The sequence below is a fragment of the Anguilla anguilla genome, chromosome 19 (genome assembly GCF_013347855.1).
Source record: "Anguilla anguilla isolate fAngAng1 chromosome 19, fAngAng1.pri, whole genome shotgun sequence".
Taxonomy (NCBI): domain Eukaryota; kingdom Metazoa; phylum Chordata; class Actinopteri; order Anguilliformes; family Anguillidae; genus Anguilla; species Anguilla anguilla.
In genome coordinates this window covers 6,995,411-7,010,937 of record NC_049219.1, presented here as the reverse complement: position 1 = coordinate 7,010,937, position 15,527 = coordinate 6,995,411, and the positions used below count along the sequence as shown (strand labels likewise).

Sequence of the window (15,527 nt, the reverse complement as noted above, 5' to 3'; positions counted from 1 at the left end):
GGAGGACCGAACGCCATCCCACTTACCTTGTATTACTCTTTAAGGTGTAAGGTCACATGTGAGTAGAATGTTCTTAACTGAACATTCTGATGCTGATGTCACAATCACTGCTGGAGTTCTAGAACACTGACTTAGAATTTTTTAAAAACATTCAGAAAAAACCTACTCTTCAAAAGGGTTCAACAACACCAGCAGTTTTGACACAAATGTGTCTGCCATATTAATAAATGAGATCTATTTTAACATATATGGTGTGTGCGTGTGTGTCTGTCTGTGTGTGTGTGTGTGTGTGTGTGTGTGTGTGTGTGTGCGCCTGTGTGTGTGTGTGTGTGTGTGTGTGTGTGTGTGCCTGTGTGTGTGTGTGTGTGTGTGTGTGTGTGTGTGTGTGTGTGTGTGTGTGTGTGTGTGTCTGTCTGTGTTTCTGTGTGTGTGTGTGTGTGTGTGTGTGTGTGTGTGCGTTTGTGTGTGCGTTTGTGTGTGTGCGTGTGTCTGTGTGTGTGTGTCTGTGTGTGTGTGTGTGTGTGTGTGTGTGTGTGTGTGTGTGTCCAGGTCGGCTGAGCCGGATGTCGGTGAGCAGTGCCCAGTCCACGGTGTCCAGCGCCAGGAGCCGCCAGTCCCTCTCCTCGGCCGGCTCGGACAGCACCAGGTCCCAGAGCAGCCGGCCCTGGAAATAGGCCCCGCCCCTCCCACCTCCGCACCCCACCCCACGCCACGCCCAACCGGGTTTCCCACAGCCCCGCCCCCTCCCCCTCCCCCTCCTCCCTAACCCCGACCGTCCGTAGCCTCTCAGACACACGCGTCCGAACCTGCTGCTTTTAGTACGGTAGGAGTCCCGCCCCCCCCCCCCCCCCACCCCACGCGAGGTGAAGCCCTCTGTTTGCCCACGGGGGCCGGGAGCCGCTCTCTGTACAGGTTCACCTTTCACTTCCTGTCTCCATGCAGCAGACGAGAGCAAAAGGTGCGAATACAGGAACTTGAGCGTCCTAAAAATAAACTTTTTTTTTTTTTTTTTTTTTAACGATGTACTTTTATATGCATGTTTGCCGTTCGTCGGGGGGGCTGGAATGTTTGAGTGCGAATAAACGGTCTCCCTCGGCTGCTCTTATTTCTGTGACCTTGCGGTTTGCCGAACATGTTCCCCGTGATGAGTACGTGGGCTGATGAAGGATCACCAGCGGCCCGTTTCGCTGTTTGTCGTTCGTGTGGGCGTTAGTCGGAAAACGACGGAGCGCTCGCGTGACTAAATCTCTCCGTTTGCCGTTTAGTCGACGGTAAGCTTTATTTGTTTTTGTTTTTTTATATTCCGGTCGACTGAACCGAGTTTGGCTTTTTAGTGCGTAATTTCGCTTTTTAGCCGAAATGCGTGAATTCAAATGTAATCGCCTGTCTGGCTGAAGACGATGTCTGTCTCTGATGCTGTTTACAGGAAGCACAGAAGAGAGAAACCGTCCAGAAGACCCAAACACGCTCTGATCCAAACACGTTTTACACGGCTACGGCTACGTACCTGTGACCGCAGAAACGATGCACCTGAGTTCTCCGAAACGAACAAAGAACGGGTTTGAACGCGAAGGTCAAAGGAAAAAGCACTGTTACTGCAAAGCCCTACTTTTGTAATCATTGTTTTCGCCTCCGCGCTTTCCCTGAAAGATTAGAAATTTAACTCTGTGAGCAGATTAGGCTCAGTCGCGCGTTAATTTAAATTAAGGTATTTTTAAATCGAGGGAGAGCTTTTTTTGGAGCGGTTCGTTGCACGCCCTTAATTCTGTGAAGGGTTTGTGGATTCCCCCAGTTTACCGAAGAAGGCCTTTTTACCGGACAGTCGTTCACCGACCGGCTCAAAGAACCGTTTGGGTGATTTTAGTGGGCCACACCTTTGCACCAGCGACGTGAGTTTAGGACGCTAGGCTGGGGCAGCGACCGTCTGCAGCGCATGCAATGCATGTGTCAGTCTTTTGAAAGAAAATGACACTTGTGGCCTGGGACAATTGTTTTCACTGCAACTGGGCAATCAGAAGTACGTTTGGGGGCGGGGTTTAATAAGATATTGGGGGGGATTGTGCAACAGTATTGGTGCATTTCTGAGCGCGACGGCGAGATTTGCAGAAGACGTCTCCTAGCGACGGACGTTTTTTCTGCCAGTGCCTCGGACCTGGGCACTGGTACCCTCGTTCCGTCGCCGTTCCACGTCCTGTCTCACGCGTGTGTTCACACACGCGCTTCATTGTGCGTTCGCTATCTCCGAGTGTGTGTTTTTTTTACCGTGCCGACGGGTCCAAAACCGTCCTTTAAAGAATTCCGCCAGGAGGCTGGAACGAGGAAGGAAGAATCGAACTCCCGGAGCTCGTAGTCGGAACGCGGTCTCCCTCTCTCCGGCCTGTCCCGTTTTGTATATTTGACGTGTAATAAAGCATACGTGTTTTAAACCCTGCTGAGTGTTGGTTGGTGTGGATCATTCCCGTGTTCAGTACTTAAGCCACGTTCCTATTGATGGTGCAGTTCGCTTCCTTACGTTTCCGGTCATTACGCATATATTCCAAACTCGTCAGAAAGTTTGGAGAGTATGCCTAATTGCACGCAGAAGCTGTCGGCCAGTCGAGAACACAGGCTCAAACTGAAACCACATCAGAGGTATCCCAGAACGTGAACTGACCCTTTGAGGTCATTTTCAGCACCCTGAAGTGCTCCCGTTCCAAATGACAGGAGTAAAGAAGACAGAATGCCAGTGGAAAGTAGATTTTTTTTATTTGTATTTTTTTTTTGTAGTTTTTCTTTGAGAGAAGGTGTACCTAGTCTAAACTGAACCGTGCGAGCGGACAGCCACGTTTCGGGGCTGTCCTTGCCCTCCGCTCGACCTCTCAGTACATGTTGTCCTTGGCGTGCTCCATGATGACCATCAGGGCCAGCCAGGTCTCCTGGGCGGTGGGGATGATCTGATCGGCCGGCAGGACGAAGCCGTAGCGACCGGTGTCCCTCAGCTCGAAGGTGTAGGAGTACTTGATGCCTTGGTTGTAGGTCCAGTCGATGGTGCCGCCGCTCGCTTGGTCTGCGGGAAAGAGGAGCGCACGGATTCAGCCAGCGAACCTGTGCTGAGCACTGGAGCTTATGGTGTGTGTGTGTCTGTGTGTGTGCCTTGTGTATGTGGACGTATGCATGTGTGTTGTGTATGTACATGTGTGTCTTGTGTATGTTCGTGCGCATGTGTGTGTGGGTGCGTCTTGTGTATATGCGAGTGTGTGCATCCATCTGTGTGTGTGTCTGTGTGTGTGTGTCTTGTGTATGTACGTGTGTGTGTGTGTGTCTGTGTGTGTATGTCTTGTGTGTGTGCGTGCGTGCGTGCGTGCGTGCGTGCGTGCGTGCGTGCGTGCGTGCGTGCGTGCGTGCGTGCGTGCGGGTCACTCACAGATGGTGTCGATAATGCTGCCGTAGGTGTATCTGGTTCCGTACAGAGAGGCCAGCTCAGTGATGGCCTTCTTGGCTAGTGCATGCTGGGAAGAGAAGAGAAACCGTTCAATCCAAATGTTCACACACAAGCAAGCTAAATAAATACTTCTAAATGTTCTGGGCTCAAGGATAAAATGGCAATGTCCATGCATGTTTTCAGTATTCATTAAAACGGTTACAAGCACCAGTTATTTCCATGGAAATAAAAAATGAGACCTGTGCTTGTTGCTGCTTAGTGTCAAAGGTTAAGAGTTTAAGTAATAAGGAATGTGATCATACTTGGTATGTCTTGGTACAAAAATAAACCTTCCCTCACATCCATATTTAACATAATTGGCAGGCTCATTTTTTTTTTTAAGAACAGTCCTTGATGCCCTTTAATCTCTTTAAGCAGTTTAGCAGTGAAGTACGTTGTTACCAGACAGCCAGCTTCCTGTATTTCACAGTTTAAATACAGGCCGCCCTGTAGGCGGTCCCAGGGGTGGGCTGGGCTTGGCGTAGCCGTGGCGATTGGCTCACCAGCTCGGGCTGCTCTGGAACGGGCTGGCGGGTGTAGCCGTAGGGGTACAGCAGCATCTGCGAGTAGCTGTGGATGGAGACGAAGGCCTTGATGTTGCCGTGGGAACGCACGAAGTCCACGATGGAGCTGACCTCCGACTCGGAGTGAGCCCGGGGCCCGCGGTAGGTCTCGCTGCAGGCGTAGCCACTGGCGCCGGCACCTGCCAATCACAGCGCCAAGACCCGCCTTCAGACCAATCACAGCGCCAAGACCCGCCTTCAGACCAATCACAGCGCCAAGACCCGCCTTCAGACCATTCACAGCGCGAAGTCACGCCTTCAGACCAATCACATCGCAAAGACCCGCCTTCAAGGAGGGCTTTGGAAGGTCGGCGTTCAGGTGGGTCTGTACAGCCAGCACATTAAGACTTCTTTCGGGCACACGGGTGGTCTCTCAAACAAAGGTGTACCTTTGGGTGCCTGTACTTGATCTGATGGGCCTCCATTTCTCTGATAGATTTAAAACATTTGTGGGGTACAGTTGGTGATGCATTAAACTGGTGGTGTCTCAATTTTTCTTGAGAGAGTGCTGAGAGAAAACTTAATCTAAAGAGTTGGAGATGAACATTAATTTCTTTGTTTTTTGTTTTGTTTTTCTTGCCTCACTTGATTTTTTATTTATTTTTTTGTAGGTACTGCAGGGGGTGGTTTAAAAGAAGCGGATCGAACGCGTTTACCTCCGAAACCAGCGTCCCAGTTCCTGTTGGGGTCGACGCCCACGCAGGTTGTTCCGGGGTTTGGCTTCCTGGTCTTACGCCACATGCGGTTCTGTAAAAAAAAAAAATAATAAATGCATCAAAGCGAGCCCCTACTGAGCATGCTCAGTCTGAGAATGACCTCTGTTAAATAAGGTAATGACACTTGGGCAGATAATATTCACATTTTTCCTTGGTATAAAAAGCACAACACAAGAAAAGTATAGATAAATAAAACAGAATGAAGACTATAGACATTTTGGGAAACAGTAGTGCAGTGAAAAATTGTTACTGAAGGTTGAACAGAAGTTTTAAAAATGAGTACGTTTTGAGAGACCCGGATTCAGAGGTCCTAATAAAATTGGACAGTTGTTCTGTTGATGGTTTTGTTATGGAACCAGGCCAGCGGCCCTGCTGGTAAACCGGCACGCTGGGCGGGACTCACCTGGGTGTGGGTGTACGCGTAGCCGTCGGGGTTGGTCACGATCTCCAGGAAGATGTCCATCCTATTGAGGATGTCGGTGAGGGCGGGGTCGCGGCCGTAGTCCGTCACGATCTGTTCGTCGGGTAAGAAACGTTAAGTTAAGATTTTGTTTGTTCTTCTAAAGGCCGTTGTGTTTGTTTAGCTTGACGTAAATTAGGGAAGAAGTGAGCGTCGTTCAGGGCGGTGGGGGGGGGGGGGGCAGGGCTGAGTGCTTCCGGTACCTTCTTGGCGAACCAGGTGCCGCTCGCCTGGGTGACCCACTCCCTGGAGTGGATCCCGGTGTCAAGCCACACTGCGGGACGGTTGGGTCCGGTGCTGAACTGCAGGTTTGGAAGGGTGCGGTAAAGATCAAAGCCAAACAACGGGACGTTTTTAAACACTTTACCATGTGTACATCCACTTGGATCTCTGATTGTAATTTGAGTTTCGCTGAAATTTCATTAGAAAATGAAGTCTGGAGAAATAGTTTGGGTGCTTTAGTCTTAAGTCCATATCCATTAAGAGGCCCCCTTACAGCTGTGCTGGCATGCCCACCTAAAACCCTTTTTTTTTCCTGGATTACGTTTCCAAAGAATGACCTGAGCAGCCTTTCCAGGCTTTATGATATTGGTAGCCTGGGTGCTTTGTCCCATGAACCATCTATAAGTGTGCACTGTAAAGATATTGTCCCACATTTTAACAGGAAGGAATCGTAAAGATGTCCAGTGTGAGGTCACTGTAATGGATGCCTGTGTGTAAATGCTAGCGCGGCGCTACGGACGCGTTCGGGACTCACCTTGAGCACGTTCAGCGGGCGCTGCTCGTAGCTGGCGCCGATCTGGATCTTGCTCACCAGGGTCGGGTTCTCCGCCACCAGCATGTCCATGAAGCTGTAGATCTGGACCCGGTGCGGAGAGAGCGAGGCATGAGTCGGGAGGCGTGGCCGTCTTGAATCTCAGAGTCCCATGCCGGGCATGTACAGCAGGGGACAGTAGCCCCGAAACCCCCCTCTCTCTGTGAGGTAGTTATTCTCATAGTAACACCAAATCCAGGCCCTAATTGGCTGGTGTTGGCAGTTTTTTTTCTCCAGCCTTTGTGGCTTAATTATAGTAATTTCAGGTTCATTTCATGTTGCCGTTTGAAGGCTTGCAGGGCGCTCAGGAAATCTGTACCCACTGTGGGTGCTAGTAAATGGGGCTTATGGCAGATTTGTTCATCAGAGTAATTAAACCGGAGGATTTAATTAGGAGGGTTGTAATTACAGGGGCTGCCCCACACATGGGGAGAGGTGCCGGAGCCTGGGTTCGGGGGCACTGACCTCGCTCAGGGTGTGGTAGTTGGCGTAGTCGTAGGCGTCGGTGTTCCTCGGCGGGGCCGAACGGGCGCTCTGCATCTCCCGCTGCTCCTGGTCCAGAACGGCCTGCGGCGGGAAAGGAGCGGGTCACCGCTGCTCTTTAAGTAGCGCTGCTCTGTAAATACTGCTGCTCTTTAAGTAGCACTGCTCTGTAAATACTGCTGCTCTTTAAGTAGCGCTGCTCTGTAAATACTGCTGCTCTTTAAGTAGCACTGCTCTGTAAATACTGCTGCTCTTTAAGTAGCGCTGCTCTTTAAATACTGCTGCTCTTTAAGTAGCTCTGCTCTGTAAATACTGCTGCTCTTTAAGTAGCACTGCTCTGTAAATACTGCTGCTCTTTAAGTAGCACTGCTCTGTAAATACTGCTGCTCTTTAAGTAGCGCTGCTCTGTAAATACTGCTGCTCTTTAAGTAGCACTGCTCTGTAAATACTGCTGCTCTTTAAATAGCGCTGTTCTTTAAATACTGCTGCTCTTTATAAGTAGCCCCCTACTTATAAGTCCACCCTAGTACTGCGTGCTTTGAGTCCAGTGCAGTTAATTGTTAAGTCATGCAGTTAATCGTTGCAAACTGTGTTGGCCCTCTTATCACTGTTTATCCTTGTGAAGCTAATGCTGCTCTTGAATATGTATGTGCAGGTTAGGATACTTGTGTTGTGTGTCTGGTTGTTACTCTAATTCTCCCTGAATTATGACTAATAACAAAAAAGACTTAAAGGGATTTTTTTCTTTGTTTTTAATAGCCTATTAGACTCTTTCAGAAGTATTGCCGTCCCACCTGCAGGTCCTCGATCATGATGGTGTACAGGATCTCGTTGAACAGCAGGTAGGCCTTGACGTCCTGAAGGTTGTGGAAGGGGACATGGATGTCCACAGGGAGGGAAGGGTGGGTGGGCTCCTTCCAGAGGTCCAGCTGTTTGGGAAAAAATATCTCCTTTAACAGCAGAGAAACACCCTGTGATGATGTAAGAGGCACACTGGCCTCGAATGCTGAGTTGACCTTTGCTTTTATCTAACGCTTACATTTCAATGTGAAGTTATTTAAACTAATTTACCTCTCTAATAACAGTCAAGATAAAAAAATACAGGTTAATTTTGACGCCCGTTTAGGATGACTTGATGCGTGCGTTGTTTTGATTTCAGGTAGATGTGGCCGCCCGGGGTCAGACTCACCTGTAGCCAGTCCATCTCGCTCAGGTCCTGGAGCAGAGCGAGCTGAGCCTCGTCCTCCGCCCTTATTCTCAGAACCTGGTCTCTGGAGATCACAGGGAGTTCACAGCCAATCACCACCCCTGCTTTAACATCTCCACCACCTCTCCTTCTTGCTGTTTGTCAAAGGATCCAGCAGAGGGAGCTCGAGAGCACACGTTAAGCAGTGGAGCTTGGCACAGTCTTCGCTCACCAAACTCCCAAGTTGTAGGGCTGCCTTCACATACGCGTACACAGATTAAGATTAATCCTGAACTGGACTGAGCTTTGTGTGGAGAATCGCCATTCAAAATATACTTCAGTCTAGGAGTAGGCTTAATGTGTGTGTGAAATTGGCCTTATTGTTTTAAGGCAGAAAAAATGGTGAACCAAACCTTTTTTCTTGACATTATCGTTGTCACTGTGTTAAACATAGTAATAAGTGAAAATGCTCGATTTTTTTCTGCAAAGATGATTATGATAAATGTATCTTTTTTTTTAGCAGATGCTTGAAAAAAACGTAGGCTTAAGGGCGAGGGAAGTATCAGTGTGCATCTGTTATTGTTCCCCTATTAAAGCCGTTAACTACGATTGCAAAAGCGGGCTCACCATGTTTCGCCATTGCCACGTTGGCAGCTAACGTTTAACCAAGAGAGGGTGCAGGAAGTCACACTCAGACACACGCGTCCATATTTATTATTTCCATATTTCATCGCCTTTTCATGCTGGGTATAATAGAAAATTAAATAGATCTGTAAACATTCAGGTAGCTAACGGCCCAGCTGTTTGACCACATGCTTGACCACATTTGACTAATTGCAATCTAGTTGAAAAGCTGTGTGGAACAGTTAACCCTTTGTAGAGAAGATTTTTTGGAATGTTTTCTCAGAATTCTAAGTCAGTGTTCTAGAACTCCGCTGCTTTCAATTACCAGCAGTGATTGTGACATCAGCATTAGAATGTTCAGGTAAGGACATTCTAATTGTATTTTTATTGATCCTATACCTTAAACGGTTAAAGTGAGGCAGATTGATTTAATGCATTCAAGAGCTGCAGTGAGCTCTTTAGGTCAATTGCAGATAAACAAGTGGTAGAAGTTTTGAAGTTCATAAGCATTCGTCTGTAAACAAACTGTTTTAAATCACTAAGCTGTGATTATTGTTCAACAATATTTTTACCATGTGATGTGACAGAGCAACCAGGGTTCAGAACGTTGCTGTACTGGAGTGTTTTTCCCCGTTAACGTTTAAGACCGTAAAATAATAGGAGAAAAAAAAAGGAGACACAGTGCTTTTTAGTTTTAAACACAATAATTTAGTCGAAAAACTCAAATATGTTTACATTTTATTTTAGAACGTTAAAAACGTGAGACGGTTAAAAACTCTGCTCCTAAAATGACCGCAAAGAAGAGAATGTGGAAAAATATAACAATATAAACCCGCCACCTAACATGCAGATATTTGTGAAAGCTTTTGGTTCATTTGTGGAATGCTCGAGCCTGTGTGATCTGTGATTCGTACAACAGGTGGTTCCAATCAGACAACCTAATTAATGGGGGTTAAAGCTGTGACAGCTTACAGGTGTGCCTGAGTAGTTGGTTAGAATCTTGTGTTTGAATGATAAGTTTTTTTTCCCCCCACAGTCACCGAACATGAGCTATACACTCTAGCCCAGAGGTGGGCAATGAGGGCTGTATCTGTTTCTGATCTTCACGCCAACTTCCGCCCTTAATGATTTAATTAGCCCCAATATTCACGCCGTCTGACACATCACCTACGTTTCTTGATAAGCGAACGAACGAGAGCCAAAGACTTGTTCTTGTGTCCCTAAATGAAATGTACCACTGTGATCCAATCTACGAGTGAACCAGTGTTGGTGTATGCAGCCAATCAGCTCATTCAGCCAGGAGTAATTGGTGGAAACAAAAACCTGCACACACACCGGCCCCTCCAGGACAGGAATGTCCCACCCCTGCTCTAGCCAGTAGTGCACTTCTAAGAACGCTTATGTCCTCTGCTTTCTTTAAGTGTGGTAGGTGCGTGCTGGGAAGGGGGCATGATTCATAAATGCACACTATTTTCATTTAAATAATGAAACATAATCGATCGATTATCGCCTCAGTCGGAGAATACGTGCATTCGAATTACCTGTCACCTTAGCAGCAGCCTTCTGTGCAACAAAATGTTGCGGGTTCAAACCCCGGCTTTTCCTCCCTCGGGTGGAGTTTTTTGAGAGTTTGCTCCCCGCTCTTCCCTTGTGTCTATGTGGTCTCGTCATCGTCCGTACCCTCCGGCGAGCTTCAAAGCGCCGGAGACGGTCGGGGGGAGCGAATTCGGCGTCTTCGTCTCTAAAAAAAAAACATCTGCTCACATTTATTCATACCGCACAGCCGACTGCCAGGCTTCCCTGCGAACGCGTGCTGCGAGGTCCCATCGCTGTCTGGACGGCGGAGGCAGGGGAGTGTTCTTCCCCCGGTCTACGCCGCGACGCCCAGGAGAAGAGATGCTGTGAGGTGAACTCTACGGTATTTATGGTGGTATCTATGGCGGCGTCTATGGTATCCACTGAAATGCATGCTGTCTCTGAGGGAGGGAGGGAGGGGGGGAGGGGGGGGGAGGGTGATAGCTGGGACCACTGTTGCAGGTTTAAGATGGAAAAGGGCACCTGGGTTTGACGCGAGCGGAGGAGGGGGGGGGGAGGGGGGAGGGGGGAGTGCGAGGAACGCCCTCACGCGGACTCCGCTCGGGCGAGGACGGCGGTGCCCGTTTCAGCGAGGGGTGGGGGGGGCCCAAATCGATCGGTTCCATAGCTGCGAGGAAGCGCGCCTGTGATGAAGCCCCTTCTCTCATTCTTCCCCCCCCGAAGCGTCACTGGTGAACACAGTCCGCAGTGTCAACAGAACAAACCAGCCTATAAGGAAACAGATTTGATACGGTTACACCCCCCCCCCCCCACTCCCCCTCTCCCCCACTTTATAATTGTGGCTATACTTAGCTTCGCAGTTCTTTGAATTCAGCTTTGAACTCAGGACAAAAGGGGTCTCTGTGCGTGAGTTATGTAATGAGATGGGGCTCTCTGATATATTCGTGGTTTACATGCCAAGTCTGCTTTTTAAAGTTTTACTGTCAGCTTGCTTTTTTTGATTTACTGGGTATAATTGGGCTGAACAGTCTTAATTCCAGGTGCTTTTACTCTTTTCCACGTAAGAGGTTGAGCATGGTAAAGTGGGGCGGGGTTTTCATATCTATGGGGAGGGGCCAAGTGGAGTGTCATCCTCTTCCCTCCCTCTCCTCACCTTCTTCTTTTCAAATGCACTATTTCGCGTTGTGTGTGCATTTTGTGTGAACATCCCAGTGGACATTTTAGTGCTGAAAAGTCGGTGGAATGCTAGTGAAATGCTGCTTAGGCGTTCGGGTGAAATCCTGGCTACGTTTGGTTGAACAGTGAAAGTTTTCCAGCCAGCTAGGAGGTTGCCAGGCTACCACCGAATGTGTGTAATTCAGGGAGAAAATCAATCCTCAAGTCAAACCTCAAGCCCAGCACTTGTTAGCGCACGCAAAAACCAGTAACATGACCAGCGATTGGTCACAGTATTTGTTTTGCACCAATCGTTGGTCGTGTCATTAGTTTTGCGTGCCCTGAGAAGTTTTGCACGTGCTAAAAGTCTTAGTAAAACCAGACCCTCGCATGGCCTTACCGCCGACCTCCATCTTGGCTCTTCTGGGACTCCGTCCCGGCAGACCTCGGGGCCTCTCTGCACGCGTGCCTCCCTGCTCCGCTATCGGCCCCCGGCTGAGGATCTGAGCGGGGCCCGATCTGAGAGAACGAGACGATTAGCGGCATCAAAAGCGGGAAGCCTTCGGCCTCGCCGGCGCCGTCGGCTGTTCTCCGAAACGGACGACACTGAACCCCCTTCAGAAAGAACACCACGCGGATCCACTCCTCGCCCCCCCCCCCCATCCCCGCCCCCCCACCCCCCCCCCCAGCGCCGAACCCAGACAACGCCGCGCACTGTTCCGCACAAACAGGTCACAATAAACCTAGAACATTCCATTTCCCCACATTCCTTAACCCTTTAAGGTGTATGATCGCAAGTGTGTGATTAGAACGTTCTCAACTGAACATTCTAATGCTGATGTCACAATCCAAAAAAAAACGACTCCCCAAAGGGTTAACTGTACTAAGAGGGATTGCACGCTGGATTTTAAAAAGGGACACAGAAGTGTGAAAATGTTTTTGTGTGTGTGTGTGTGTGTTTAACGAGAAATTAAATGGTCTTGCTTTATTTTACTTTAGTTGCTGGATATTGGTTTCACATTGTGTGAAAAAGTCAAATTTCTTCTTTGCTTAGGGGAGGTGTGCTCACACGGCGATAAAAACGCAGCGTTCTGACCTCACAATGCGAACACATCACATACAGGTACAGAGAGAAAGGAAGGGAGCAACAGAGAGAGGAACCGTTTCCAATGTGACCCAACAGCAACAGAGAGATTCTTCAACTGTCAGCCATGAACCCTTCCAGCCCTCACAGACAACGGCTGCACGAGCGGTTTGAGTTACCGCTAGCGACTAGCCAGCTAAGCTAAAGAACAGGGCCTCCAGCCAATGGGAATTAGTTAATTAGACATTTTTTACTTTTTTTACAGTTGACAGTTGGATGGTTGCCAGATACACACCCCGGGGCTATTACAGTACAGGAGCTCTATTAAGACCTTGCGTTTGAACAGACTGTACAGGTCACAGGATGAACCGCTGACTGACAGTCAGCTGTGCAGACGTGAGGAGGGAAGGGGGGCGAGGCGAGGGAACCTGCAGAGGGCGCTGTTGAGCTTGTGCATGCTGCCAGCAAAGCTCAATTGTGAAGAAAAGTCCTCTTCATTTATACATTTTTTTCGGGTCAGTATTCTTGGTGTGCATGGGACAGGTTAGTACTTTCATTATTATTATTTTTTCCACATAATGCTAATGTCTTTGTGACTCATTGCAGTGAGAATATTTTATTGAAAATATTATTAATTATTAATGATATTTTTATTGAATGCAAAATAGAACATATAGTTCTTACAATTAAGACCAGAGACTCATGTCCCCCACAGGGGACAACATTGAATTACTAGGTCTCAGGAGGTTAATCGATCATTCAGCCAGACCGCTGCTTCAATATCCATACCACTTCGGCGACTTATCGACAAATTGGATTGTGGGTTTTGTAGTTCTCATACCACGGGGCTCAGTCACGCAGGAGATACGCACATAAACACGTGTAGTTGTGAAACTCGGAGCGCCTTCCCTTTGGGCCCCCTGATTTTTCTAATTGCGCCCGGCAACAAGTTTCTGCAAGGTGCCCCCCCCCCCCCCCACCCCGCTACTTTAAAAATGCTTTTTCGAAGGAGCTTTAGATCGAATTACAGTGCTTCTCAACTTGAACTTTAAATTGTTCGCTTGTCATAACAACATGCGGTTTAAAAAAAAGAAAAAAGTACGAACCTAGAACAGGGAGTTCCAGGGTGGGAGGGTCCCCAGGACCTCGCCCCGGTGAGTGGCGTGGGTTTCCTCCAATCGGCTCGCGTGCTGACCGAACGTCCGTCTGCTCCTGCACGGGGCGCAAACGTTGCTTGTTGGTGACGGCGTCACACGAGCATTTGCTTGTTTGAGAGTGTGCGTAACGATAGAGAGGGCAGGGTTATTGTGCTCGCGGTTGGCGTCCATTTTGAGAGAGAAGGGGAGTTATTGCGCCTGTTGTGGGTGTTCATTATGAGAGAGAGAGAGAGAGAGAGGGCGGAGTTACTGTGCTCGCTGTTGATGTCAATTATGAGAGTGGGCGGGGTTATTACTCGTTTACGAGAGAAGCGGGGTGGTTACATTGCCTGTTGTGGGTGTTCATAAGGAGGGGCAATTGCTGGAAACTGTGACTCAGCGTGTTAGTTGGCCATCCTGTCCCTACAGTACAGGGTCTCATTACTGTACCAGCGAGCACTGAATGACTCACCCGGAAGCTGAAACATGCCACAGATCGGTTAACGAAGGTCAATAAAGTTTTCCTGTGGCAGAGAGAACCCGACGGAGCGTATGTGAATTATGTGCGAGGCAGGCGGTCGGCCTCTAAAGTGCGCAGGTCACCGCGGCGACCTTCAGCCAGCCGAAGGCTCCGCTAGCGGCGATAGCGGGTCGCTAACAGCGCCGCCGACGCGCTGCGGCTAGCAACGCCGAGAACGGCTCGGCGCTTAAAGGGGCTTCCGCGAAATGAAACCCAGGCTTCACGCCGCGGGCGCTCCCCGACCTGAGACTCCGACCCGCCACCCACACACGCTTCGCCGCCTGGCGGTCTCGTCCAATGAGCTCGTGCGGCCTACAGCTTCGCGGCTGAGCCGTTGTTGTTGTTGTTGCTCCAATATGTTGGACCGGGGCAGCCCTAGCGAGGCAGAAATTCGACAAACCGACATCCTATCGCAGCGCCACGTTAAAAGTCACTGAGCTCTTAAGTGTGACCCATTTTTTTGCCAATGTGTGTTTACGGAGATCGCACGGCTGCACGCCTGATTTTGTGCACCTGTTAGCAAACGGCTGTGGCTGAAGTAGCCGAAACCGCTAACAAGAAAGGGGGCTGTCCGCGCACGTTTGGAAACGCGGCGTGCGTCGAACGCCCTCGTTTGCGGAGAGCAAACGACGGAGCGCGTTATACGCAAATACAGGGCCCGGCGCCGGCACCCCCCCACCGCTCGCCGGGGCCACTCCCACGATGCACCGCGCGACCCGGCCCGCGGGACGAATAGGATGCGCCGGGCCCCGGATCCGGCCCGAGCCGCCCGCGAGAGCGAAATATTTACGCAAGATCCAGACGCTTCTCTTTGCTTAGGCTGGGGGGCAAAACGGAACCGCGCGCTGCGCCTGAGGGCTGGGAGGGCGGCTCTGGGACAAATAAATCCATGCGTGGAGGGTGTGTGTGTGTGTGTGTGTGTGTGTGTGTGTGTGTGTGTGTGTGTGTGTGTGTGCGTGCGTGTGTGAATGAGAGAGAGGAGGGGGGGGTATAACAGAAAAGGGCTTTTCATACGCACGCACACACGCACACACGCACACACTCATGCACGCACGCACATCTAATATAGCCAGTGATATTCCAACATTGATTTGGTGTGTCTGATATCAAGCGTTCGGGGCCAAACAAAACCGAAACTAGCAGACAAACGTACAGACAAACGCAATATTCAATTATTTACGTGTTTAACTACTCACATCCATTTATGTTAGGTCTTTAACGTTCTATTTATCTCTTTAAAAGTTTTCACTACTGTTCCTCCATGCTGTTTAAATTCATCCGTTCATTAAACTAACTCAATGAAATAGCTGGCAGGTACGTGAGCCCTGAATGGAATGCAGAGCTCATTATCAGCCCTACTCCTTCCATCAATCATCGGGTAATTCAGACAAGTCAAAACTCCCCGAGCTAACCAGCATCCAAAGTCTCTCGCAGAATGGAAACGACGCGGGCTTCTCAGACGCAGGCGTCCCTGCTAGCGCGCTAGCTGCTAACACGACCGCACTTCCAGCTAGTATCGCGACTAACGATGATTATAATTTGAAACAAAACAAATAAATGCTTACAGTGGCGAAAGTCAGGAACTGCAGCCTTTTACGTGCACAGCCCCGCCATTTTGGGGGAGCAAAAGTAATTGGGCAATTACCTGTTCCGCTGTTTCTTGGCTGGCTGTGTGTCTTTGCATCATGGGTTCATGCACAAGAAAGCTAACTAAATGAGTTGATTCTAGGTGTGGCATTGGCATTCAGAGTATACTGCTGAAATAAAATCACCATATTTAGTGCTTGGTT

At 49.2% G+C, this 15,527-nt stretch overlaps 2 protein-coding genes across 5 annotated transcripts in view; one reads left to right on the top strand and one right to left on the bottom strand.

Annotated features, from left to right (window-relative positions):
* LOC118219215 (centrosomal protein of 41 kDa-like) overlaps positions 1-740 on the top strand; it is a 15,866-nt gene extending 15,126 nt beyond the window's left edge. For 3 of the 4 annotated variants that reach the window (XM_035402211.1, XM_035402212.1, XM_035402213.1), the window contains one exon: positions 550-740. In XM_035402211.1, coding sequence (XP_035258102.1) covers positions 550-674 — 125 coding nt within the window. In that variant the 3' untranslated portion in view covers positions 675-740. The remainder of the gene's footprint in view (positions 1-549) is intronic. The other variant, XM_035402214.1, reaches the window with a different exon arrangement.
* A 2,025-nt stretch (positions 741-2,765) lies between these two features.
* Positions 2,766-8,322, bottom strand: LOC118219219 (carboxypeptidase A1-like). The gene is made up of 11 exons (XM_035402219.1): positions 8,310-8,322; positions 7,686-7,846; positions 7,291-7,425; positions 6,479-6,580; positions 5,957-6,058; positions 5,403-5,501; positions 5,143-5,253; positions 4,680-4,770; positions 3,964-4,163; positions 3,404-3,488; positions 2,766-3,046 (listed from the first exon to the last, which is right to left on the bottom strand). The coding sequence occupies exons 1-11, from the start codon at positions 8,320-8,322 to the stop codon at positions 2,859-2,861; spliced, it is 1,287 nt and encodes a 428-aa protein (XP_035258110.1). The 3' UTR covers positions 2,766-2,858.
* Between the last annotated feature and the right edge of the window lie 7,205 nt (positions 8,323-15,527).